General features: G+C 42.8%; 1 protein-coding gene across 9 annotated transcripts in view; it reads right to left on the bottom strand.

Moving 5' to 3' along the window:
* Positions 1–26,691, bottom strand: part of LOC147010549 (connector enhancer of kinase suppressor of ras 2-like) — a 237,716-nt gene that overhangs the window by 57,614 nt on the left and 153,411 nt on the right. For 8 of the 9 annotated variants that reach the window (XM_085858723.1, XM_085858727.1, XM_085858726.1 and 5 more), the window contains 3 exons: positions 19,235–19,276; positions 18,116–18,235; positions 6,034–6,093 (listed from right to left, as the gene is read on the bottom strand). In XM_085858723.1, coding sequence (XP_085714849.1) covers positions 6,034–6,093; positions 18,116–18,235; positions 19,235–19,276 — 222 coding nt within the window. The remainder of the gene's footprint in view (positions 1–6,033; positions 6,094–18,115; positions 18,236–19,234; positions 19,277–26,691) is intronic. The other variant, XM_085858721.1, reaches the window with a different exon arrangement.

The raw sequence follows: 26,691 nt of genomic DNA, 5'->3' as shown, positions 1-26,691 counted from the left end.
TGGGCACCAGATGTAGCAGACCTGCAAACTGCCACCCAGTTTGATGCATTAATCATCGAGGGATAAGCTCACCAACATATCCACAAAAATTGGAATTTCTCAAGGCAGCAATTTCACCATTATCCACAAACACTCGGGCCTGCCCAAGGTCTCAACAAGATGGATGTCCTGAAACGTCAGCACTCATAATTGACAGCCATGACCGGAATCATGTTGCTGGTTTCTCGAACTGTTCAATGCAGATGCAACAGACTTTATGCCATGTGTCTGGTAACTGGTGACTAAACGTGCCCTCACCAAGGGGAACCTGAAACCAAATTGGGATCCATGCAATGGAAAGCACAATGTATCACCACCACTCAAGAAATTTGCATCCAACCCACGGTTAGCAAGATCACAACCTTGATTTTCGGGGACGTCGAGGGAATCATGCCGAATGACTGCCTCAAAAAGCTCCAATCATATGGGAATAAAATGTGAGCGCCATGCAAAAACGTATGAACAGTCACCAAGGACAAATGCTGAGTGAGGTTGACCAAAGGTGTGCTCCTTGATGACAATGCGCCTGTTATGTGCACAAGGGTGCAGGAGGCCCGTGTTAGAACAGACTGCCATTTGTGACTATGGCTTTGAGAATCTCAAACAATACCCCCACCGCTCTCCCCCCAACTCCCCACCCACTCCAACCCCCAGTCTCAGTGGTGGTAGCCCTCTCCTCATTTTGGTGAGCAGCCCCACAATTGCCCTCCACATCCCCAAATCAAAGAGAATGCTCGCACCCTGCCGATGGGCTCACGTTAACCCTCAGGTAGAAACAGAGGGGTATGTGTAGCAAGAGTGCACCAGCTTTAGGGCATTTTGCTCTAACAAAGGCAGAAGTGGGAGAGACTGCTGCAAAAGCTCAGACAATGCAAAAGAGAATTAAACTGAGCAAGAGAGAAGTTAAAAAGTTGCGTCCTTTGTCTTATCTATGAAACGTTATCATCACAGTACCTGTCTGGTGATTGCATCATTCCTGGAAGCACAAACATGTCGATGATTTCGTGCCTCATGTACAGCAGGGCAGCGATTTAGAATTTGGCCGGGGTGCCAGCACACGACTGCTTCCTATTTTCAAAAAGTACTGCGAAAGCCTCCACAACATTCACCAATGAACATTAGCAGAAGAAGTGACACCGGGCTTAACGTCGCTTCGGAAGAATGGTCCAAAGGAAACCTCAAAGGACAAAAAAGCAAATCCAAGTTGCATTCGTCTACCCATACATGCTAATGTCCCCAGCCAACATCACACACAACGGCGAGGATGAAAACGATGTTATTAGGGTCTCACGATCTTCATGTTACAGTCACATGGTCCCCCCTCCCCACCTTCCCCCACCATGCCCCTTGGAAGCCCCCTTAACACTTGCACACAATCCCAGGTGAAGATCGGTCGAATCGTCACACACACGTGAACCTGCTTGCTGGGAAGTAATACGAGTCGGTGATGCCACCCTAAAAGGACATGGCTCGAAGCTTTAGGCTAAATGCCAATATCAATGTGAAAAATGAAATGCAGTACATTCACAAACGCTACACACATTCCCAAATTGCATGACATCAAAGCAATATAACTGGTCATAAACAAACCACAAGATAAAAATTACGGTGTAAATGAACAATCTTGTGCCGTTGCTAATCAGATGATGAGGCACATGATCGATCAGTGCAATCATCAAATCCTGTTATGACACAAGGGGCAGTTTATATCCAAAAACAATAGACTGCTCCTTGTGTTTCAACCACAAACAGGACAGAACAGTTATTGGTTCAACAAATTTTGTGAGAAAAATAAATCGATGTCTCTTGTTCACTGAACTCGATGTACTGTTGCAGTACAAGGTGTAACAATCAAGGCAATTCACGCACTATATGAGAATAGGAAGGTGGGAGTGGAAGTATGGAAATTAATTAAGACTATGGAGGGTAGTGTGGGCAGGGCTGGATTAAGACCTTTCGAGGCCCAAAGCACTAAAAAGATTATGGTACCCCCATATATATATATATATATATATATATATATATATATATATATATATATATATATATATATATATATATTGTTGCGAATTCGCGCCCGCCGGCGTGTGAACGGCCACGTAACTCGAATCGCGGCACGTCACCCACCGGACGGACAATTCCGTCGTGACCCTCTCGGACTAACGCCGGGAGCTAGTCACGGGTGGGTCTTTCGGCCTCACCACGATCGTGCCAATCGGCCCCCCCCGCGTGGGATAGGGTTGTTCGCCAAACTCGACCTACCTAAGTACCCACGCGGAGGGTAGACCAGGCGATCGCACCTCGCCGCAGGTCGACTCCGGACACGGGCCACTTAAGCGAACCGTTCTGTACTATCGGGATAACCGAGCGGTGTTATCGTCGGCCTCGACGGTTCCGATTAATTATCGGGCGTATTAAGCCCACTACCAACCCTTTACGTGAAGCAAGATGGAGATTCAATTAAAGAAAAGACGAAGCGAAACGGGAAAACAGTTCAACATGATGCACATTTATTCCACGGCACGCGGAGAGCACACATATACAATTAAACAGAATGCACCTACAGCAATTGCAACAAAAGAAACACAACAATGCAGATCTACAACCGACTACGCATGCACACGGCAACACTTACACAGTTTTACTTTACAGACGGCGCCAACAACACATTTACTCAAAAGCAAAAGAAAAGGGCCACCCTCAAAGACAAGGGGGCAGACGGGGCCTGTGGGCCAATATTTGCGCGGGACCTGAAAGAGCGGTCAGGTCCGCGAGACCGGGGGGTTCCTACTCGTGTCTTTGTGATGAGCCGCAAATGTGGCGGCGCGGCGGTGCCCGACTTCGCGCTCCTTCGCGGGTTTCGTTGGCACTGCTTGGAGTGGGGTGGGAACGGGGCCCCCCTTCGCACTATCTCAGCGCGGGGAAAAAGGGGGGAATTGTTGATGCTCTGGGGAAAGAGGATAGCTGGCTTGCTTGGGTCCCGCGACGAGCGATTCCACCGCGAGCTCGTCGCCGACCGCCGTCTTCCTTGCCTCGGACCCGAGCTACTTGGTCTCTTCCCCCATTCTCCTCAGCCGACTGCAGCAAACCACCTGTACGCCCTCGCCTCCCGACTCCATTCCGCGCTCCAACCCGACTCTGCCCCAAAACTCTCTTTGCCCTTCCAAGGCCGACTCTGCGTTCAAACCGACTCGACCGCACTCCAAGCTCCAGGCTTCCTCTCTCTGCAGCTCCCCGACAGACTCCGAACCCCGACAGACTGCGAAATTCGCCCCGCGCTCGGCGCTTTATAGGCCGGCAGAAGAACCCATATGCAAATTTCTGGATCAGAACGAGCTCAGGGGTGGAGCCACGCTCACCCATTGGACAGAGGAAAAGGGGCGTGAGTCTCCCCTGATCCTAGAATTTGCATATCTCGATTCTACACCGACGCGCCTGGAGGCGGGGCCAAACCGCCCCGCGCTTGCTGATTGGACGGATCAGAAGTGGGCGTGTAGCATTCCTGATCCGAATTCTCCTCGGAAAGGACGCATTTTGCACTCGCGGATCGGCGCGCGTCCCGTACGAGCCCAGGACAGCCTGACGCTCGGTGCTCCCAGGTGGTGCGGGAATGGCTGCAGAAAGAGAGAGGTGAAGGTGGTGGAGGGTTTATGGTGGTGGTTTATGGCCCTGGTGCAGTTTGGAATGGCGGTGATGCGATGTTTGCGGGAGCGAGTTGTGAAGGTAAAGATCGTGGCTGTTGGCGTTGTTGTTGTTGTTGTGAAGCGGCGTTGTGGTTGGTGGTTGTTGTGTGATGGCGGTTGAGACGTGGTTGGTTCAAAATAAAGATAGAACAGAAAAACGACTATCTCAAAGCGTCGCAGCCCGAATGAATCACATTTATTCCCTCTAAACAACGGGTTTGGAGCTAACTACACATGTACTTACAGAGATATCTCACCCACAGGACCTGAATGGTGGTTTGCGAATTTCCTCAACCGCAACAATATGTAATCCAAAATAAAAACAATACTAAACCGTAAAATGAAATTTTATTTTTCGAAATGAAACAAAACTTACAGTAAGGTTTATTTACAGTAAATGCTACGGCATCAGTATTACATTGCATAAAAAAATGTGTAAAAAAAAATAATTCTTGTATATGTATTTCTTTTTCATTTATTGTGGGGCCCCCTTTTTGTGGGCCCTGGTTCAGCTGTAACATTTGCACCATGGTCCATTGTAAATCCGGCACTGGAAAAAAACTCTGTGGGGCCCCTCTTCCCTTGAGGTCCTAAGCACGTGCTTATTTTGCTTAATGGTCAATCCAGGGCTGAGTGCGGAGTTGGGGAGGGAAAGGATGGAGGGTACATGTATTTGGGGAGGGAAAGGATGGAGAGTGGTGGCATTTTGGAGGGAAAGTATGGAGGGTAGTTGTAGTTAGGGAGGGAAAGGTTCAAGGGTAGTTGTAGTTGAGGAGGGAAAGGATGGAGGGTAGTGGAGTTGTGGAGGGAAAGCTATGGGAGGGAAATCCTACTCAATTAAATAAGGCAATTCTGTGTGTATGTATGTACGTATGTATGTATGTATGTATGTATGTATGTATGTATGCATGTACATACGTACATCTCAAAATCATCAAAAACAAAACAGGACTGGCCTGATCTCCACTAAATCTTGCATACATGTTCGTAGTACCCAGTCAGGTCATGGTCACAACCCCCCCCCCTCTCGGATGGTGGTGGGGGGGGGTGAGGGAGACAACTTTCCAATGCTCCCGAAGGGAACGTGCGTTTTTATTTCTAGTGTTTGAAAACTACCATTTTAATGGGTGTAGAGATGCAGATCTTGTCCTGCGTAAACCTACTGTCCTTTTTTTTTTTTTTAAGTTAAAAGGTTGTAATACATATTACATAAGTTTGACAAGCAGTGTCAAAGTATTGACATGAATTGCAGAATCGGTTCAAAGACAACCGCTCACAGCCAAAAGCGGAAAGGTTTGGCTTGGCGATCCTTGTAATACTTAGTAAAACAAGACAGTGGTGATGCATGCCAGTGAAATCTGGATGAACGTTTCATTTGTGGAGAAATCAAAAGTAAAATGCGATGTTCACTGGGTCAGATATCTGACCATACTTGCTTGGGGATTAGTTAGCAAACCTGATTATTGGATGCCCACGAGTTTCAAAGTCTGCGATGAAAAGCCGGATTAGAGATACCAACAAGGAACTGTGGTAGGAAGAGAGCAGACTATGGTACAAGTAGGTTGCATGTGTGTACACAGGTGGGGAAGTACAACAAAAAGTTTGTTCTGTATCTTGGCAGACATTTGCAAATACGGGGAGTTGGAAAGGCCAGGTTTGCCTGTGAATGTGGGCAAGGGTTCAAAGGGACAGCTGCAGAGGGTGGAAATGCTACGTTAATGGGAGTGGGGGGAACGTATGGGAGGGGTTGTGGAGAAGCAGATGTTCTGGGAGAGCTGCCAAGTGAGTGATGAATCCTTATCCACCTGCAAGTCATTCCAACATGGAATTCTTATCATGAACATGATCCTCAGAACCAAAAGTCGAAACTATGCCAAGGCACATCCAAAACCCTACGCTGTCCTTCGCCATTAAATAAATATAATTGTAACATTCTTCACACAATACAATGCAATACAATACCACTTGCATCTCAAAATGGAAAAGCGGTTGAAAGCGGTATGGAAAACATGCCTCATTGTTAAAGCTGTTAAAGACCACAGAGGTCTGCTATCTGTTGAAATAAAATAAATTCCAGCCTTGAAGACAAATGACAAATGTGTTTTGTGTCCTGCATGTGGAACTAAAGTAAAAGGAGTCAGAGATGCCACCCTCTTGGACCAGTCCGAAAGTTAAACTGAGCAAAGTAAAAATGAACTTAAATGGACGTGGGACTACAAACACAGGTTGCATACACATGAGTAAGGCGGTGAACAAAAGCAGGCATGTGTGGAACAGCTGCCATTGGTGATGTGCATTTGGCATCACTCACATTCTCCATAGTACCGGTAATAACGTGAAGCCCGTCGTATGTGGACTTGATGTAGAGGCCCTGGGGAAAGAGACACCCTCCTATCAGAGATGTGCATACACCGGCACCACCCTTACCAATTAAACCTTGCTAATTAATAGGCAACCCAGCGGAGAGACTTGCCGCTAATTACAGACATAATTGGATGGTATTCTCCTCCAGATGCAATTACTCGACCTGAGATTCTACACCGTGTACAAGGGCGTAAACAACTAACATATGGACTGTCCCGAACGCAACTTACTGCATGGTAGTCGTAATCACTACCAGCATGTGCCCTGGACAATAACATCTCGTATGGACATGGCCTACTTTTTTCCCCCCACTCTGTCCAAACCTGCTGTGTTGAGAATGGCTGGAGAACATTTCTTCATCACCAGTCTACGTGTTACACATGTGCGAGAATCGAGTCAGTCAGTTTATAATCCCCCATCCATGCCCGCAATCATTTATACCCACATTAACCCGACCTAACCTCAACCATCTTACCTGCCGATTACTGCATTTCCTCTACTCCTCCATCTCCCTTTTAACCTGTGCGTTCATTGCCTTGCTTAACGTGCCTGACCGTTGCCCCCGCTGACAAACTGCCACTCTATTTTATTTCTACTGTCTGTCGCTTCACTCTTCCATGAGCCTTGATCATGTATTAGGGAGGGGAGGGGGTTACACTTGTAATTTGGCCAAAACCAAATAAAAACAAACAACTGTACATGTGAGCTAAAATGCTATGAGCATTTTGCTTCTCAATGAAGCTGTAATTTAGAAAAATAAGCAAATTGAGGTTCAAGTACCATACACCGATAGTACTTGTTCGACGTCCATTAATTATCTACCAATATAATTGTAATTAATGTAAAAAAGGTATGCTGATGTTTCCTAATATCCTCGTCCTACATGCGATTAATGTACAAGCTCCATCAGCCCGATGTCACGAAAAACATAAAACGATTTTGAAACCAAAGAATAAAAAACTAAAACAAAAGAGCATTAGAAAATACAATTTGATGCGAACGCATCAATGGATATGCCTTCGCCTGCGTTACACGTCGAAACACTGTTACGTTTGATCTCAATTAAAGGTCACGTGAAAAAGGTCAGGAAACTTTTCACTTGCTGTTTGTCAATTACCTCAGCATAGTGATATGATTTGGCAACTAAAGGACAATCCGAAAAAATACGGCCCGTGGGCCCTGGTCAGTTCCGACTTCATCGATATTGCATATATTCATTAACATTCATTGTTGTTATTCCTGCCCGAATGAACTTCATACTCATTAAGACTCATTATCTTTCTTCCTGGGCAAAAATTCAGAAAACAAAAAAATGCTGTGATAAGGTGTAGACATTGTTCCATAGAAGCATGATACCATACAAAAAGCAAAAACTATGAATACTCTTGGAGTTTTAGGAGTTTAAAGATTGATTAATTAGACTAATTAACCAAGTCAATTGGTGACAAATCTGAAATTTTATTGTGGGAGGTTCTGCAGGATCTCCCCAAGTATCATCCCTCCGAGTTTCAAGTCATTCTGACCACAGGTTGCAGAATAATGATCGAAAGATTGATTGTGGACAGACGGACAGACGGACGGACGGATCGACGGACATGGACCCCCATTTTTTGTCACTTCCTTTGGAACTGACTAAAAAAGAATGCTTCTGGTCTGCGACTGCAGAGACATAAAAAAATTGCAATTGACAAATTATTGGAAACTCTTTTGATCTTAAAAAAATTACCCCAGTTGGGGGTGATGGTTATCTCTGAAGCTCTGTAGATGTGGATCTCTGATCGGCTTAGAATGGCTTCGATGTCGTCTTGTCTTTTGGTTCAACGTACAGACGAAAGCCCAGGAGTAAAAAGGATAGAAAACCTCAGAAATCAAATTACAAATTCGAAAAATACGACCCGACCAGATTCAGATATTGTACCCTACTATCATAATCCGTTGGAAATTCCGCCGAGATTGGGTAATAAATGGCGGAGATAATGTTGAAATTAGCTGATTTTTCAACTTTGGAGTGACCTTGAGCTTGACCTTCAATCGTGTCTAAAGTCATACCGTCGTGCATCACTCATCGACCCCTACCGACATACCAAGTTTCATCAAGAACGGGCGAAAAAATTTTTTGACCGTATCACATCGACGATTTTTCAAACTTTGAAGACACGTGACTCGATAACCAGGACGAATTTCAAAAAACCGGCCAGACCAAATTTAGATATTGTTCCATATTATCAGAATCCGAAGGAATTTCGAAGACCGGATCATAAACGGCGGAGGAGATAGATTTTGAAAATGGACGATTTCGCAACTTTGGAGTGACCTTGACATTGACCTTGACCTTCAATCGTGTCAAAGGTAATACCGTCGTGCATCCCTCATCGACATCTACCCACATGCCAAATATGAAGAAAATCGGAAGAAAAGAATGGGGACGCATGTACGGACGAACGGATGGACGGACATCGAGACTGGTTTTATTAGGTCATCTCTAAAGAGGTGACCTAAAAATGATGCTCCTTTGTAAGATGGCCCCCTGAAAGGAGGAAATCTTAATCACAGAAATGTGCAACTATCTGATGGCTTTTGCACATTATAAATGGAAAATAAATTTTTTGTTTTTAAACCATGGGGTAATAATTTCCAACATGTCACACACATTTAAGTTGAAGGCTTAATATGGAAAACCAGTGGATGTTATCAACCAACAAGTTGAGTTGTCCGATCAACATCGGAGTTACTTAGACTTTAGTAAACAATCAAGAAGATTGATGTTTAAAGCTGTCGCAAAATTTCACCCGAGAGGGTACCAAGGCAATGATGGGCTAAACGGCCTCACTTCCTCGTTTGAGGTCAGGGGTGCACCACGGCATTGTTGCTGTGGCTCAATCACAGATTCCTTCTTCGGATCCCTGGGAATTGGAATTGTGATTAAATTTTGAGGCAATGTCAAATAAATTAATGTACAAGGTGGCCTGGAAGTTGCTTTACCCTGAAGGGCAGACCCTTTTCAAAACAGGTTTAATTGTACAGTACGTACTTACGATAATTAGTCAATCATTGTATCTGTGTGTGCTCCATCGTTCTCCTTGCACCACTGAATGTGACACCAAGTCATATTGGACATCTTGTGTGGCATTTTGTGGAGTCATCTGTGCAAAAGAGGCCATGACTACAGCGTGCAATTCTTCAATCGGCCTATACCGCTGGTTTCTCCACACTTTCTCCTTAATGAAGCCCACACAAAATTGGCTGGTGTCGTTCAATCTGGACTACGTGGACCTGGTGGCTCCGGTGGAGGAGCTGGTCACATCAGTCAGATGACAATCAGTCACATCATTCAACAGCCTTTTTTATTTGCGTTTTTTTTAACCTTCAAAAACCTTCTCTGAAGTGGTTGAACAGATTGAGATGAAACTTCACACGTTTGACCGCCTATCCATGATGAACAAAAGGATCACACATATGACATCACAGGTCACATGGTTTGGCAGCCATATTGGATTTACCCTAAAACCTATAAAAATCTTCTCTGAAGTGGTTGAACAGATTGAGATGAAACTTTACACGTTTGACTGCCTATCCATGAAGAAAAAAAGGACGTGTCCCCTTATTCAAACGTGTAATTCAAAACACCTCTCCAAAATACCTTTGCGTGCATAATTCAAAACACCTCAATGCACTGGAAAACGTGGGGACAGGAATACTGTACAGGGCGGCTACAATTTCTTGTCACCCCTTGCGCATTGCCTTTTATCATATGAGCTGACAACACTGAACGGTTGTACAAGTTAAAGCACATACATTTGCAGTACTCTTTTACTTTATTACACATTTTACAGCATATGAAACAAGCCTTAAGTGTCCAGTGAATCCGTTTGTGCTCCATCATAATTTTCCAGCGCATTTGTGGGGTGATACGATTAAAAGCAAGTGTCACTGCTTGTTTAAGGTCATCAGTGGTATTAACTCAATCTTAAAAAAAGAGAAAAAGGAAACGAATTAACACGGCAAACAAAGGTCATGTCACAATGTTTACAAGGGGTGACAAGACATTGTGACCACCCTGTGCTGGACTGTAAATGGTGGGGACTTGGAATACCCTCTCCCACCTGGAATGGAGCGACTCGTTACACATCTACAGAGAAAATTTATGCAAACCCCCCCCCCCCCACCCAAGACCAGCAGCAAAGATTAAAAACACCTTTATGCACTAATTTGAGTCATGCCGATCCTATGTATCAAATCTGGATGTAATTGGACCAGAAATGTAGGAGTAGCATGACACACACACACACACACACACACACACACACACACACACACACACACACACACACACACCGGTCCACTAATTATAGTAAGGATAACATGACACTTATTCTAACATGCATTATGAAATAACTATTATAATCTATTCTCCCTTGGCCCTGAAGCCATTTTGGTAACAGCCCTCTTTCCCCAAGAAGATTCGTCCTGAGTCTCCATACCACAAACAACATACAAATAACATACAAACAACTCCCCTACTCGTTCAACCCATATGCAAAAAGTGAATTTCCTAGTCGAAGTGTCGATTGTTTTTTCTATCTATTCTCACATTATACACAGTTATTGTACTCTATCCCAACAATTTAATTCAAATTTATTGATTTACAAAAGGGGACAGGTAGTGGCACTGTAGAGGGGCATTTTATTTCTTTAAATGTCAAAAGTTCATGGTTCAAATCCCCTCCTGACAGCTCCCCAATTTAATGAATAAAACACCCCTCTAAAAATGCAAAGATAAAAACACCTTTATGCACTAATTGGGGTCATGCTGAGCCTATGTAGCAAAGTTGGATTAAATCGGTCCAGACGATAGGAGTAGCGTGACACAAACACCGGTCCGTGAATTATATGTACACATTGATTATACACATATTATACGTGACATATCACACACACACACACACACACCGGTCCACTAATTATAGTAAGGATAACATGACACTTATTCTAACATGCATTATGAAATAACTATTATAATCTATTCTCCCTTGGCCCTGAAGCCATTTTGGTAACAGCCCTCTTTCCCCAAGAAGATTCGTCCTGAGTCTCCATACAACAAACAACATACAAATAACATACAAACAACTCCCCTACTCGTTCAACCCATATGCAAAAAGTGAATTTCCTAGTCGAAGTGTCGATTGTTTTTTCTATCTATTCTCACATTATACACAGTTATTGTACTCTATCCCAACAATTTAATTCAAATTTATTGATTTACAAAAGGGGACAGGTAGTGGCACTGTAGAGGGGCATTTTATTTCTTTAAATGTCAAAAGTTCATGGTTCAAATCCCCTCCTGACAGCTCCCCAATTTAATGAATAAAACACCCCTCTAAAAATGCAAAGATAAAAACACCCTTATGCACTAATTGGGGTCATGCTGATCCTATGTAGCAAAGTTGGATTAAATCGGTCCAGACGATAGGAGTAGCGTGACACAAACACCAGTCCGTGAATTATATGTACACATTGATTATACACATATTATACGTGACATATCTCTCACACACACACACACACACACACACACACACACACACACACACACACACACACACACACACACACACACACACACACACACACACACACACACACACACACACACAGAGGTGGATGCTTTGTGACCTGGTAGTTCTCCGTTCCATCGCATGAAACCCAGCCACGTGTGCAGATATCAGACAAAAACAGCAACTTGAACGCACACACACATACACACATATAAGCGCGCACACTATATATATATATATATATATATATATATATATATATATATATATATATATATATATATATATATATATATATATATATACATATATATATATATATATATATATATATATATATATATACATATACACATATACATATATATATATATATATACATATATATATATATATATATATATATATATATATATATATATATATATATATATATATATATATACATACGCACACACACACACACACACACACACACACACACACACACACACACACACGAAGGTGGATACTTTGAGACCTGGGAGGGTTCCGTTCCACCTTCTGTAACCCGCATATGGAGATAACAATCGCCAACACACCGCTCTTACATACTGTATATAGGTAATTGATCAGGGAGCGTTTACCGCTGTGGGAAATGGGCCACGGTTGACGTTTGGACTAATTTTGCTCCGACGAAGGGTAAATGAATAAAATGTCAGCCACACCTCATCCATCATTCACTTTGTCCACTGACACCATAAAAGAGACTGGTATTCCAATGAATCTTTGATGACGTTGAGTATAATCATGAAATTAAAGTTCACAAATCAGATGATCATTCTCAAAGCGAGTCTCAAGTCAGATTAAATTGTAACATAATCAATTTGGACACGGTGTGTGCACGACGAAGCAGGGAGAAATGAAATAAGTGTGGATATGCATTGGCAAACATCAATTTCTGGCCAAGAGTTGGGAAGACGGAGAACCAAAAAGATGATGAGGTTACACATTAGAAATGTTCAAACTCCTTCACTGTTTTGTTGTACGAGGAGGAACAATGTGCCATACTGGCTGTTGCCACAAGGATTCTAACCAATGAGATGCGCCCACAATCCTGTCCGTGGTCTACACAAGGAGATCTGGAGAGACAGCCATGGAAACTAAGCGAGCAGAATAATCTCTTAGCATCTTGAGCCGTTGGACTTGATGATTCTTTTAACATCATGTTATAACTCTTTTGGGCAAAAATCAGTGAAAAAGAAAAAAATCCCACCCTTGCATTTCAATCCCCACCTTATTTTCCCTAACTCCCCAACATATATAAAACCAGGCAACACGAGACACTTTGGTCAAATTAATGCATTCATCCATCCATACGTCCCCATTATCGCTGGCGGGCTTCCAGCAAGGTTGAGCTGTTGATGCTTCCAGAATAGTTATTCTAAAAATTGTGGCATTTTGAACAATTAACACTTTGCTAAACAGTCTGAACCTGTGAAGCTTGCACTGGTTCCGCAGACTTTAACATTCAAGTCCAATGTGAAAATTGAACGTGCGAGTTCGGCAGAAACAACTCACAACTGCCCTCGAGTCGAACAAACGTGTGCAAAGAAAAACACATAATAAAACAAATTTATACCACAACCATTTTCCATAAAGGTCATCAGGCGGGGAGTCGATAACAATTCATGAATATACCCTCTTAACACCGCCATTCACGATGAATGTCGTGGCTCGATTTCTTCCTTGTATTGCACCATTTCCATTTGCCGCCTGGTGCCGTGTTGACAACGTTATGAAAGGAGTCATTACATTAAATGGGACTTGGAGCAGATTGGCATCGGCACCGAGACGGATTCCGACGGGGCAGGCAAACTAAGCGAGGCAAAAGGAATGGGGGCGTCGGGAACTTGCTGCATTTTGAAAACGAAAAAGGAAAGGTGCAAGTTAAAGCTTTTAAAGCATGCCAATTCTGCCTTGGCATCTCATCTAAGCTCAAGGGATCTCATTCGGTCGCAAAGTGTAGAATAACGGTCAGTAATGAATAGAATATTCCTGACAAATGATTCACGAAAACCCATTGGAAAGCACTTCGCGAACCGAAACCAAAGTTATGTCAAAATCGATAAATAACTTTGCCATAGTAAAACAGAATGTTTCATGCAGTCATTATGTGATGCACGATTTTAGCTCTTTCACTAGACTTTCCAATATGAAGCACCAGATTTCCTAAATTTACATCTTCGCTCTTGTTGTATGAGTTTTTTTTAACATCATGTTAAATCCTCTCATCTGCCAGAAACACCAGGTTGTCCGACTATACGTCTTCCCCTAATGTCTTTCAGGAGACTGGGCAGTGCATCATTGCACGGTAGTCATGTCGACGACTTTTCGACAAGAATGGCAGTGTGCAAAATTCCGTTTTTACCAAGAAAACCCAAAGGTTTAGGACTCATTGAGTTCAACTTACGAGACTTTTGAACAAAACGTTAAATAATTGCCAGGTCAGGCAGGCCAGATCAGATCTGTGACTTGCCACAGGTACCATGTCAATCTGTACTAATCTGTTTCATAGTCGGGTTGTTGGCAACGAATCTTCTGCAAATGGAGCCAATGACACAATTCCAGGCAAACCTGTGTTTGGTAAACTCGATTAAAATTACAAAAGGGTGTTTGTCACCTTCATAAAAGTGCACGTCCAAGTACATCATCTGATTTCATCTCAATGTTTCCTTCCCTTTTTATCGAGTTGTTTTTCCTTTTCATTGACTGACAGAAAAATTGAGAAAAATACGTTTTTCCTCCGATAATATTCAACCTTTTAGATTTTTTTTTAAACGTGTTCATAATGCTGAGAACTCGTACATCAAATAGCCATATTCAGATACTGAACAACCACATTATCAAAACTAGGAAGGCACCCGTAGAGTGCATATTCTCGCCTCGCGCGTTCATTCTGAACAGAAATACCATCGGGAACTGAACATACAACTATTATGGCCCACTGCTATTATGGCCCATATATCTGTATCATCCATGCATCCTATTATGTCACATAGTTTCTTGGCATGGGTTATGAATGTCACAAATTTAATTCTTCACTCACATCGGGTCATAGATCAGATATATGAAGTTTCAGATTTTTCGGATAAGCATTTCAAGTCACCAATTATGGCAGGAATACCACTTCTCTGATGACATGATCATTATCACCCTATCTATATATCACATAGAGAGTTGATGACATATGCCAAGTTTCAATTTTTTTATCAGAGCGGTTTTGGAGAAAATGATGTCCAAAGCTATTCCTTGAATCCAATATGGCTGCCATACCATGTGATGTATGATGTCAGAATTAGCAATAAAATATTATCCATGGGGAGTCCCTCCTATGTTTAACGTTTTGCATCGATCAGACAAGCGGGTGCAGCGAAAATAGTTTTTTTTCAGCAAAAATATATAGACACAGACACACAGACAGACAGGGGCATTGCAGTCGTCTCGCATCCCCTTCGGGGAGAGACCAACAAGAACGGCACTCGGTAGAGCACATACCACCACCAGGCTGAACAGTTTACGTTTTGTATCCCACCGATAGGCTGGATCTGCATCAAGAACTGAACCAAAATCAAATTGGCATGTTTTTGTCATCGACCCAACTCATCCACATCCGTCGACATTTTGAGACATCGTGCGATACAGTATACAGTAGAATCTGGATAATAAGCATATGTGAGAATATAAGCGCATATGGAAAATAAGCACGCATATGTGTTCCACTAAATCAAATAATAAACGCAAATGCTTATTATCCAGATTCTACTGTATCATTTGTGGTTCCATCTCTCAATGGTGAAGAATCACCATAAATATTCTAATATCTCGATCCGGATCTTCATCAAAATCGAGAAAATTCGTCCTCATCACACACGCAACATGTCCACCAAATTTGTCTAAATCCTTCCATAACTTTTTGAGATATCTGCTCACAGACAAACAAACAGGGGTGAAACCACAACCTCCATCATCCACCTTAGATGGCGGAAGTTATAAACTGAATTTTTGGAAACAAAGGCCTTTAAGATCATTGGAATCTCCCACGACGAAGCCGATTCTATGGGTCTATCACTTTGCCATTGCAGACAGGTCGGTGGTCTCTCTGTGTTCTATCACCTCCTTTCTCGTCTTACACCCTCTGCTATTACCATGCTTTGTCCCCCTCTACCTCACACCAGGTTTCTACAAGGGTGCACGTGGTCTGCCAGCAACACTCTTCTGGTGAAACTCTCTAGATCCAAAATCAATGCTCACCTCCACTCATTCGTTCCTCTTTTTGCCCGCCTGTGGAACCAACTTCCACATTCTGTTCAATTCCATTCTTCCCTTCATGTCTTCAAGACAGCTGTTCACCACCATCTCAGATCATTCCACATCCCCCCCCCCCCCGTTAACCTAACCACTCCACACCATCCCCAAGCCCACCTTCCAACGTTTCAGTTTTTCCTACCTTAGAGTTTGCTTGCGTATCCACCTTGTCCACCCCATGTGTCCTCCCCTAGCCCTCGCTCTTCCCAACAACCATTATTTATCCAAGTGTCCCTCTATTTTGTCCCTTCAGCTGGCTGTTGGTATTTCCCCTCTCTCTTTCTACTGTTCTTTTTGTTCTGTTGCTTCCTGATCTGTTCTGTGTTCTAACTCTTCCACAAGCCTTGACTTTGTATTCAAGAAAAAAAAATTCACAAGTTCACTGGAGTTTACTTCTCAAAAGTGGACTGGACCTCCTTGGGCAAATTCCTTAGCAGGTTTCAAAAGTGCAGTTTCGGCCAAATTTGAATAAAGGCATAGCGAAGAAGCAACTTTCGTGCTCATGACCTTGTAAGGCCACGATCTTCCTCCCTCTCTGCATTTCACAGATGTTCTTCCATAATGGTAATTCCAAGAGTTGTGCCCTGAAATAGATATAACCACGACCAAACACAAATTCTTCTTCGATGAATGTGTGAGGGACAGAGCAATCGTTGTGTCTAAACAAACAACAATACATGATATGGCGTCAGATTCCTTTTGGCTGAAAGCCCCTTTTATACTAATGCACAGAAAAACTGCAGCCTAAGCATAAGCGATAACTTTGCTGGGATAAATGCCAACATACTGCCTTCGTTCGCTGCACCAGCTGCTGTGGATCCCTCCTTGACCAACACCCCTTCCCTCCAGCTTCAGAGCCCGATTGATTTAACAGAGTACATTAAAGCCACCAAGGATAGTGAGACAGCGGACGAGAGCTGGGGTGATATCCAGCAAATCAGCCAACCATCCTGTCCTTGGGTCGAACACCATCTCCCCGCCCCCTTTCATTTCGCTCACCGACTCCCACAATCCTTTATTCATTATTCCTTTTTTCTATCCCACAACCCACCCCCCCCCCCCCATTTGCCTCTTTACCTCCACCACCTAAGGTTATGTTTTCACCCCTGTCTGTCTGTGAGCAGGATATCTCAAAAAGTTATGGACAGCTTCAGACGGAATTTGGTGGACAGGTTGGGTGTGTGACAAGGACAAAGTGTTTCGATTTTGGTGAAGATCCGGATACGAGAATATTAAAAAATGTTTTCGTGATTCTTCACCATTGAGAGATGGGACCAAAAACGACATATTGCATGATATTTCCAAAAGTTGTGGATGGGTTATGACAAAACTTGGTGAATGAGTTTGGTAGGTGAAAATAACAAGTAGATTAGATTTTGGTTAAGTCTGGATCGAGCGAGATCCAGCCTATCAGTGGGATACGAACTGTTCAGCCAGGTGGAGATATGTACTCCACCAAATGCCATTCTCATTTTTATAGTTTCATTCTGAACTATCAGCATTATCCCACACATTCATTTCTGTATCTTTCTTCCATAATTAACAAGTCAGGATCAATTTCCTCCCCTCCCCTGCCCCCACACAAATGTCCATTATCCATGTTGACACCTTTAAAATGCCCATTATTGCAAAGAGCATAATCACAATATTAACCTTGCTTCACAGACTTTCAATGCTCTTCTTCCTTCAACAGCTCTCCTATCTCTCTAAAACACTGCACTCCCTTTCAAACCACCCACCCCCCTCCACTGACTTCCTCACCCCTCACCATAATCTTCAAAACTAATCGTATCATATTTATGCCAGCAACATTTGCAGAGCATGCAGGCAGTGCCTTGAGCATTACACAGGAATTACCAAATAAATTAACCCTCATGCGATGCCACCCCTTGTTATCAAAATCCAACAGTGCAGAGGAGGGAGTCTTGCCTCATTTGGCACCATTTCTCAAGATAAAAGGGTAACATCATTTCTGACAACACAGCTGCAAATGAACCTCTCCGACGAGTCTTGATTTACTTAAACTTACAGCATGTTGACGTAACTACCACAAGTAAGAATCTAATGATACCAGTCTTCTTTGAAGAGCGAGCAAGTAATCACTTCACTGCTCTGTACAAAACTCACCAGGCCCTCACAAGGGTTTATGTCTGTCAGTTGAACTACTTCCAGGTGGGCAGACTGGGTCATCAGGGGGTCAGAGGTCAGGCTGGTCATGTGGTCACAGGTGCTGAGCAGGGTTTTGCACTGGAACAACACAGGCATCCATTCTGCATCACATTTTTGCACAGGAGTGAGGTACAGCAAACGACAATGCAAGCTCAGGGTGAGTGCAAAGGGAAATCATGCTTTGAAATGCCCGATAAGCTGTCAATGTTGTCTTCCAGCAAATTGCGGTTCATTTATAGCATAACAGTAAACTGAAAATACTAAAACTCCACTTTAAACAGCTTTCATAATTTGGAGACAGGGGTTCGTGCGAAAGGGTTTTTGGTTTTGATTTCCGAGCCTCGATCTAGTGCACGGTCATCAATGGAAAGTGCGGTGGGTGATGGCTCACGGCACGACCTTGTTGAGATATCTCCCTGGATTTATAAAAAAAAAATTCTTCTTTTTATTTGGGGGTTGCAATCTCTTCTGCTACTTAAATTCACCATTCCATGAGAGTGGTTAATCCACTGATAATCCGAATTACAGATGCTGTGGCTGGAAACTACATTTGTCGTCGCTGCCCTTTCTCCTTTCGGCTTCTCTATCCTTATTCTCTCTTTGGTTGCTTTCTAACTCTCTCTCGTCCAACTTTATTTCTGCCTTTGCCAATTAAGGTTTCAGTGACATTAGTACTTTGCAACGATGGTTTCATAATAATAATAATAACAGTTCCATTTCAAGGAACTTCGACGCAAAAGCAGGTCATTTGGCCCATCAAAGCCTACGCTAATATTACCAACCTATGGTTGTTTGTCCGTGCTCTATCTCTTTTTAAATGCTGAGCATCACGCAATCATTTTAAATGTTGAGCATCAAGCAGCATTTACCATTTTAATAAAGTCGTTGGTACAACTCTGCTGCGGTTCGAACCACCGACATCCGAGACTTAGAGCGGGTGGTCTGACCATAACCTTCAAGGTTTTTTGCTTAAACTTTGTATTAACTGGGGGTTATATTTCATTTTATTGTCTTGCTAATGAGGTCTTCCAAACCAGGCCAAGCTCACGGAGGCACGTCATTTCGGTCAATACTCACCACTTGCAGAATCTGTTCCTCGGTCTGTGATGCCATCGTCTCCTGCAAGACACGATGCCATATATATTGTGTCGCAATACGTGATATTGATCATCATGCTAATGATGAAGTCGAATATGCTGCGAATGTTGTCATAATTCCATAAAATCCAAACAAGCAGAGAAAGAGAGGAGGGGGTTGGAGATGGAACTTGGGCGGCAGAAAATTCCTGAACATGAATGTCAAGGTTCTGCCCGTGACATGCATCAAATCAAGGACATCATTTAACAGCTTGCACAAGAGATGTGTGACCGGAAGATCTAAAAACCTGAACGTACAAGTGGATAATATAGGGAAGGTAGGCAAAAACTTCCAAAGAGAGAGCAGAGTGGTGCAGCGACTGGGATTACAACAGAATTACAGCGGAATATATATATTTTTAATGAGGATTCAACAATATGGGAGGAATTCTGTAAGAAAATTAAACCAAATGTGCCATGAGCAACATAGGGAACTCAAATAACAAAGGAGAGCAAAATCCAAAGACCGTCACACAAAGTAGGCCTACAAAACAAAAGAGTAAAGACTCGGGGGTGGAAGAGAGGGGTGGATAACTTGGTATAGATAAATGATCAACGGTTCCTCCAAATGCCTGATCCAACAGATCATCCCCACAATCCAAGATCTTGATGGGAAGGCCTGTGGTATGTTGGCAAAAACCAACACGTAAACGATGCTTACTCAAAAACACTCATCGTTCTACCCTCAACAGTCATAGACAATTTTTATAACAGACAGGCCCATAAATATCCAAGCTTGCCATATTGAGTTGACACAAGTGTGCAGGTCGAAAGCATTCCAGATTTTGAACGCCAAGCACAGACTGAAGGGAAAGCAGCAAAGATGATGTCATGCCGACCGCACTAGGACAAGCACACCGAAGAATCACCAGACAGCTCAGTTGTAACATCGAGTTACCAAAGAGGATCCCAGCCTTCTGTTCTAACTTAATAATGCAAGCACCATTTTAAACACAACTCTCAATTGAAACAAGCAAAGAGTACAATAAAGAAGGGAGGTAGCATGGTGCAGCAACATGGAATATAAAAACCAGACTTTCTGAGATATTTCAGTCACAAGTGCAACTAGATGATTAGTAGAAGGCATCTTGTCGGCAGGAGAACAAACATACAGAAAATAAAAAACCGGAGATTAAAAAGATGGGAAATTGTAGACATAGCCTGTTATGCTGCTGGTAATAGACGTATGATAATGACAACAGCTGTAGCCATGCTGGAACAGTCAACAGGGTGGGATAATATGTGGTGGGAGCCTTGATTGCTAAAACTACTCCACACTTTTGGTGCACCGTTTGCCAATCTGATTAGATAACCTTCCGACATTGAGTGAGCAACACTGAACAGACACTTTCCAAGGCACGGATTTCCCAGAGGCAGCACCGAGAAACCATTGGCGGGTCGAACAACCACAGGAGTCGATGGAACCCTTTTCTCCGACGCTCTCGCCCAATACGACCGGCTGGAACGTGCTGTTGGAGGACTCACGAGACGCAAATTGGGAATGCAACATGCTGCGAAAACAGTGGGCCTGCCAGATGGCCAATTGCCAGCCAGCAGTTGGGAAATAAGACCAAAAGAGACCTAGAAACGGAATCTCAAGAAATCCATCCCAGCCAGAGATTAACCACCAGCAGAATGAGGGGGACATGTCACATAACTTATTGGGCAATCTTTTCAGTATTTGCCTTGCATTAAAAATTGGCAGGAATAAATAAAACAGGTTCGGCAGGTAAAATAAAATAAAATAAATAAAACAGAGCCAAGGAACGAGGGAGGAAATAATGGTGAAGTCATGACACAAAAGTGCTGTTTACATTTAATTGTAATTATTAAGAGGGAACCAATGTCAACAAAGAGTAGTGATCACAAGGTGAGCAAATAAATTGGGACGAAGCAAGTGAAGCATTCGATTTTGAACAATGGGGATTCAGGGTAACTGACCGAAAAGGGACAAAAAAAAAACGTCAGGTGTTCAAACGGAGTCGACGATGGGAAACTTTTATTTCTGTCACATAAGATATCAGGCTGTACTGAACAACATGTAAAGGTACACTTTGTTCAAGCTCAGAATCCATTAGCGCTCATTATCATACAACCGAAGTTTTCATTCTTTTATATAATTTTTATTTTTTGCCCGTGTCCCTCCTATATTCAATCCCTGTGAAAACAAATGGAAGATTAAATTGATCAATAATCAAACAAGAATATTAGTGTAGTAGTAGTAGTAGTAGTAGTAGTAGTAGTAGTAGTAGTAGTAGTAGTAGTAGTAGTAGTAGTAGTAGTAGTAGTAGTAGTAGTAGTAGTAGTAGTAGTAGTAGTAGTAGTAGTAGTAGTAGCAGCAAACAAAAACAAAAATTAGAAGACACTGCTCATGTTAAAGTTTTATAATTTGTTTCACAAAGTTGTTTTGCATTGGTGAAAAACCTTTGGCACAGAAAGAAAATAAAATAAGAGAAGATGGAATGAATCATCGTCACTAATGATGCTCTTTTCAAACAGTATGTCCCCTCAACATTAGTTTGGATTCTGTCCTGGTAACCAGGTAACTCAGCTATGGATCTGCTGCTGCTGCTGCTTCTTTCTCAGCAATGATCAGAGGCCTAAAATATCAAACGAGTTCAGGACCGTCTCCCTGGAATATTTTGGGCATGTGATAGTCTCACATCCTGCTCTGCTTGCCAAACTTGCTGGCTGCAACAAACGGCTGCCTTCATACTTGGCTTTCCAACTTCCTTCACTCACACAGGCAATGCTTTGCTTCTGAGGGAACCCTCTCCTCCACTCTCCTCCCACAGTGAGGTTGGAGTGTCACAAGGTTAGAATCGCAGTTGGAGTGTCACAACGCAGTGTGTTGGACCCAGTCCTGTTCCTCAAATTCATCAACGATCTTTCTGATTATCCAGAAAGACCACCTTATCTCTTCAATGATTATTCCACCCTCTGCTGTAATATCCCTCATCCTTCATACAGGCAGGCAGCAGACTTTTCCCTGTCTGCAGACTTTGATAGAATCAGGCACTAGTCTAAGGCTTGGAATATGTCTTTCAACCCTGACAAATTTTATCTCGTACTCTCACTCCGTCTTTCCGAAAGGACCATCTAGTGAACCTTCCCATATAGTTCCATAACAACCCTCGAAAATAAGATGAGTTCCTCAAACATTTGGGTCTCACCATCAGCGACAATCTCTCTTTACGCAAACAACATATCACAGTTGGCCTCCAAACCAGATGCCAAGTGAACAACCCACAACATGCCAAGACTTTTCTTTGCAGATCTGAACTTCCAACAATTCCTGAGTCAGCAGCTCAATAGACTTATGCTCTCTCAAGAATGGCACCCCTGCCTCACATCTTTCACGTCTTAACACTGTGGTTACCATGGCCTTAAACATCATTGGAATCTCCAGCCTTGTTTATCCCACATTGCAGATATGTTAATGAGAGGTTTATATGTTTTCCTCTCTCTCTGCATCTTTGTCTTTTTTCTTTTCTCTCTTCTCTCTCTCTTCTCTCTCTCTTCTCTCTCTCTTCTCTCTCTCTTCTCTCTCTCTTCTCTCTCTCTTCTCTCTCTCTTCTCTCTCTCTTCTCTCTCTCTCTCTCTCTCTCTCTCTCTCTCTCTCTCTCTCTCTCTCTCTCTCTCTCTCTCTCTCTCTCTCTCTCTCTCGCCCCCTGCTGGCCATTGGTACGTTGTGTGTACAGTCGTGGTGGCTCCTTGCTTCGTGTCATGAGTACCTGTCCTCTGCCATGCTGGTTATTGTTTCCACATTCCCCATTCCGTTCCCCTGTGTTCGTGTTTCTGCTTGTGAGGTTTTCCCTATGTTTCCCTTCTGTGTGGAGAAGAGAGAGCACATAGCGATGCCAATGAGGGTGTCGTCAGTTTCTGGGTGGTGCCCTGTTGGTCCTTTCATAATTCAAAAGCTTTTCGCTTTAAACCTGTTATATGTTGCATTTTTCTTTCGCTTATCTTTCCTTACTTAGTTTGTTTAGTTAGCACTCCCTTTCCCAAGGTTAGGGAAAGTCAAAGTGCATTGGGAGCTTCCTCCTCCCGAGCTGGGATGACAGTGTCGTGTGGTGAAACATGGCGGCCGCTCGCTCGCAGCGATATGCCACGTTTGAACAACTATCGCGCAAGCACGGCATCGCATGCTCCCCACTGGAGGGTGTTTCGGTGGAAGCGACTGTTCTCGCGAAAAGATATGTTCTCTGTGCCAAATCAGGAACATAATCGGGTGATAAGCTACGTGCCACGTCGCGGATGAATAAACGGGTAATCGTTTTTGTGTCAGACAAAGAGCACGTCGCTCTCATCGTTCAACAAAGCTTGTCCCTCGACTCTGGACACTGTGATGATGTATCCTTTCGATACTCCTGCTCAGAAAGTGGTTATTTCAAATGTGTCACCATTCCTGAGCAGCAATGTAATCCTCACAGTGCTGTAGTGCTATGGACACTGTGTATTCCCCCTAATAATGCTCCCTTTGGGCTGTAAAGATGAACGTGCCAGTCACGTGATGAGTTTCCGGAGACAGGTATTTATGGTACTCAACAAGGATTATCCCTCTCTGAACGTCATTTTAAAGTTCACTTTAAATGGTCACGATTACCAAGCATATGTTAACACTGACACCCGAAAGTGCTTTGGTAGTGGTGTGGTGGGACACACGAAGCAGTTTTGCCCTCTTCGAAAGATGCAGCCTTCCACGGCCGAACCGAGTAACAATGATTCACAGATTAATGTTAACGTTTCCCTCTCGAGAACGTACAGGACAAACCAACTGAACAAGTGGACATGCCCCCTCCCAATGAGCCAATGGACGGCATAAGTGAGGGGTTCGTTACCGTCTCTAAAGTTAAGAAACGTAAATACGCTGCAACACGTCACCTTCTGGGAAAAGGCAAATCAGTGAAAATTCAATCACTGGAATGCCATGTAAGAACAGGTTTGCCTTATTGGAAGAAGAGAACAATTCAGAACCTTCCACTTGTACAAACATAATTAACGAAAGAATAGAATCAAACTTGCCAATCCCAATTAGTGTGTCTAAACCCACAGAAGGCGTCCTCTTGTACAAGGACGTTCCTCATGTAGACTGCTCCCATACCCAACAGTTGCAGGAGGAAGAAAAGCACTTACAGTCAGTCAGTCAGTCAGTCAGTCAGTCAGTCAGTCTCTCTCTCTCTCTCTCTCTCTCTCTCTCTCTCTCTCTCTCTCTCTCTCTCTCTCTCTCTCTCTCTCTCTCTCTCTCTCTCTCTCTCTCTCTCTCTCTCTCGAATAAAGTAATAAATGTGGCAAATAAGGACACTGAGGGAACAATGGAGGATAGTTTAAATCCTCCAATGAAGAGTGACATTCTTTCATTGAAACCGAGCAATCATGTGATGCTTGAAATGAAGCTGAAACACCAATTGATTCCCCATGTGAGGAATCTGATGGTGATGGTCAAGATGAGTCCTCTCAGATTCTAAAGGCTGCAAGCAGACCTTCAGATGACGAGCTTCGGGACTTCTTGAGAGATTGTTATCGTAAGAGCAAAATTGAACTGAAGATCATTTCCCTGATCTTCTGGTGTTGATTATTAAATTAAAAGAAATTGTGGGCAACGCTGACACCCCAAATTTCAATGAGGCTAAGAAGCACAGGTTAAAAAAAATTATCCAGAGCTTGACAGGAGCTTCTTAAATGAGGTCCTTATGGTATGTTTTTCTTATTTATTTATCTATCTTCTTTCCCTTTCCAAGTACTTGAATGTTAGTTTTGGCAGTCTAAACATTAACAGTGGTGTTAGTTTAGAACGCTAATTCAGGTAAAAGATCTGACATGGCGTTTGCACCTGGATGTCTTGTAAATGCAAGAAACACATGGAGATCTGACTGCCCAAGTTCAATGGAGAAGGCTAATGAAGGGTCAGTGGTTCTTCAGTAATATAAATTCCTTCACTGCCAGGATTGCTTTCTTTGTCTCTCCGTCATTAACGCTCTCACAAGTTCATTATAATGAAATGATTCGTGGACGTCTGGCTTATCTTCAATTCACTGTCAACAATCAAATCTTTGTTTTAGTAAACATTTATGCCCCCAACGAGAATGCTGAAAAGTATAACTTATCTTAAACTAGAGGGTTTCCCATGTACAATTGACTTGATTTGTTGTTTTATAATGAGTGGTGACTTCAACTGTACCCTTGACCCTGCTTTAGACAGAAACAGTGCGGAGCCACATCCAAAATCTGCCAAACCTTTGGAGAAAATTATAAAGACTAAGGGACTCATAGATGTTTGGCGTATCCAACACCCGAGACAACGTCAGTTTACTTGGTCAAGATGTGTGTCTCAGATGCACACTCTAGCTCGGTTAGACAGAATTGATGTCAATGCTGTAATGCTTGACAAGATATTGAAATCTGAAATCGTGTCTTCTCTTTTCTCAGATCATCTTGTTGCAACATTCTGCTTTAAACTTGCTCTGCAGCAACACGGCAGTCCATATTGGAAGTTTAACGTCATGTTACTGGAGAATGTTAAGTTTTGTGAATCCTTCAGTGTTTTGGCATAGCCTCATAGAAAGAAAGAACAATTTAAGTTACCCTAGATTATGGTGAGACTACGCAAAGGCACAGATCGCAGTCTTTTACCAACAGTTTCAATACTTATAATCATTTAGTGTAAAAAAGGAGGATTGTACTGGAAAAAAATAATGAGATTACAATCTGATGAAGCAAACAACCCCAGTATAACAAATAACCATCTGCTACTGGAAAAAAAGACTTCTAGATGATCTCGTTGATTATCAAGTGAAAGGTGGAATGGTCCGATTACGGATGGATCAGTTATATAATTTAGATTCACCAACTAAATTTTTCTTTCATTTTGATAAAAAGATCACCCATAAAAGGTAAATTGAAACCCTAAAGCTCTCAACTGGGGACATTGTGACATCACAAGATAGTATAAAGAGGGAGGTCTATAACCTCTTTTCAGACTTTTTTATGGCAAATGATGTTGACACTATTTCACATCTGATCAACCCATGTTAAATGCTGCTCAAAGGATCAGCTCGACTCCTTACTTTCTTTGGAAGAGCTTACACTTTTGCTTGCTTCTCTGCCGACTGGAAAATCTCCTGGACTGGATGGTCTCCCAGTTGAGTTTTATAAATCCTTTTGACCTTTATTCGGCCCATAGCTTTTGGAGGTCTTCACCAGCTCTTTACAATGTGGTGAATTGCTAACGAGCTGTCATAGAGCAGTAATCAGTTTATTGCCTCAAAAAGGGAAGGGGACCCTCAGCTCATTGGCAACTGGTGCCCAATCTCTCTTTTAACTTCTGGTTATAAAATGTTTTCCAAAGCTTTAGCTCGACGCATCGCACCCCTTCTGGAGTCTTTGATTCAAAGTGAT

The sequence above is a fragment of the Eptatretus burgeri genome, chromosome 16, assembly GCF_056783735.1.
Source record: "Eptatretus burgeri isolate ZD-2024b chromosome 16, Ebu_testis_v1, whole genome shotgun sequence".
In the NCBI taxonomy this organism is placed as follows: Eukaryota; Metazoa; Chordata; class Myxini; order Myxiniformes; family Myxinidae; genus Eptatretus; species Eptatretus burgeri.
Note: the sequence above shows the minus strand (reverse complement) of the source record. Positions and strands in the feature narration are given on the sequence as shown.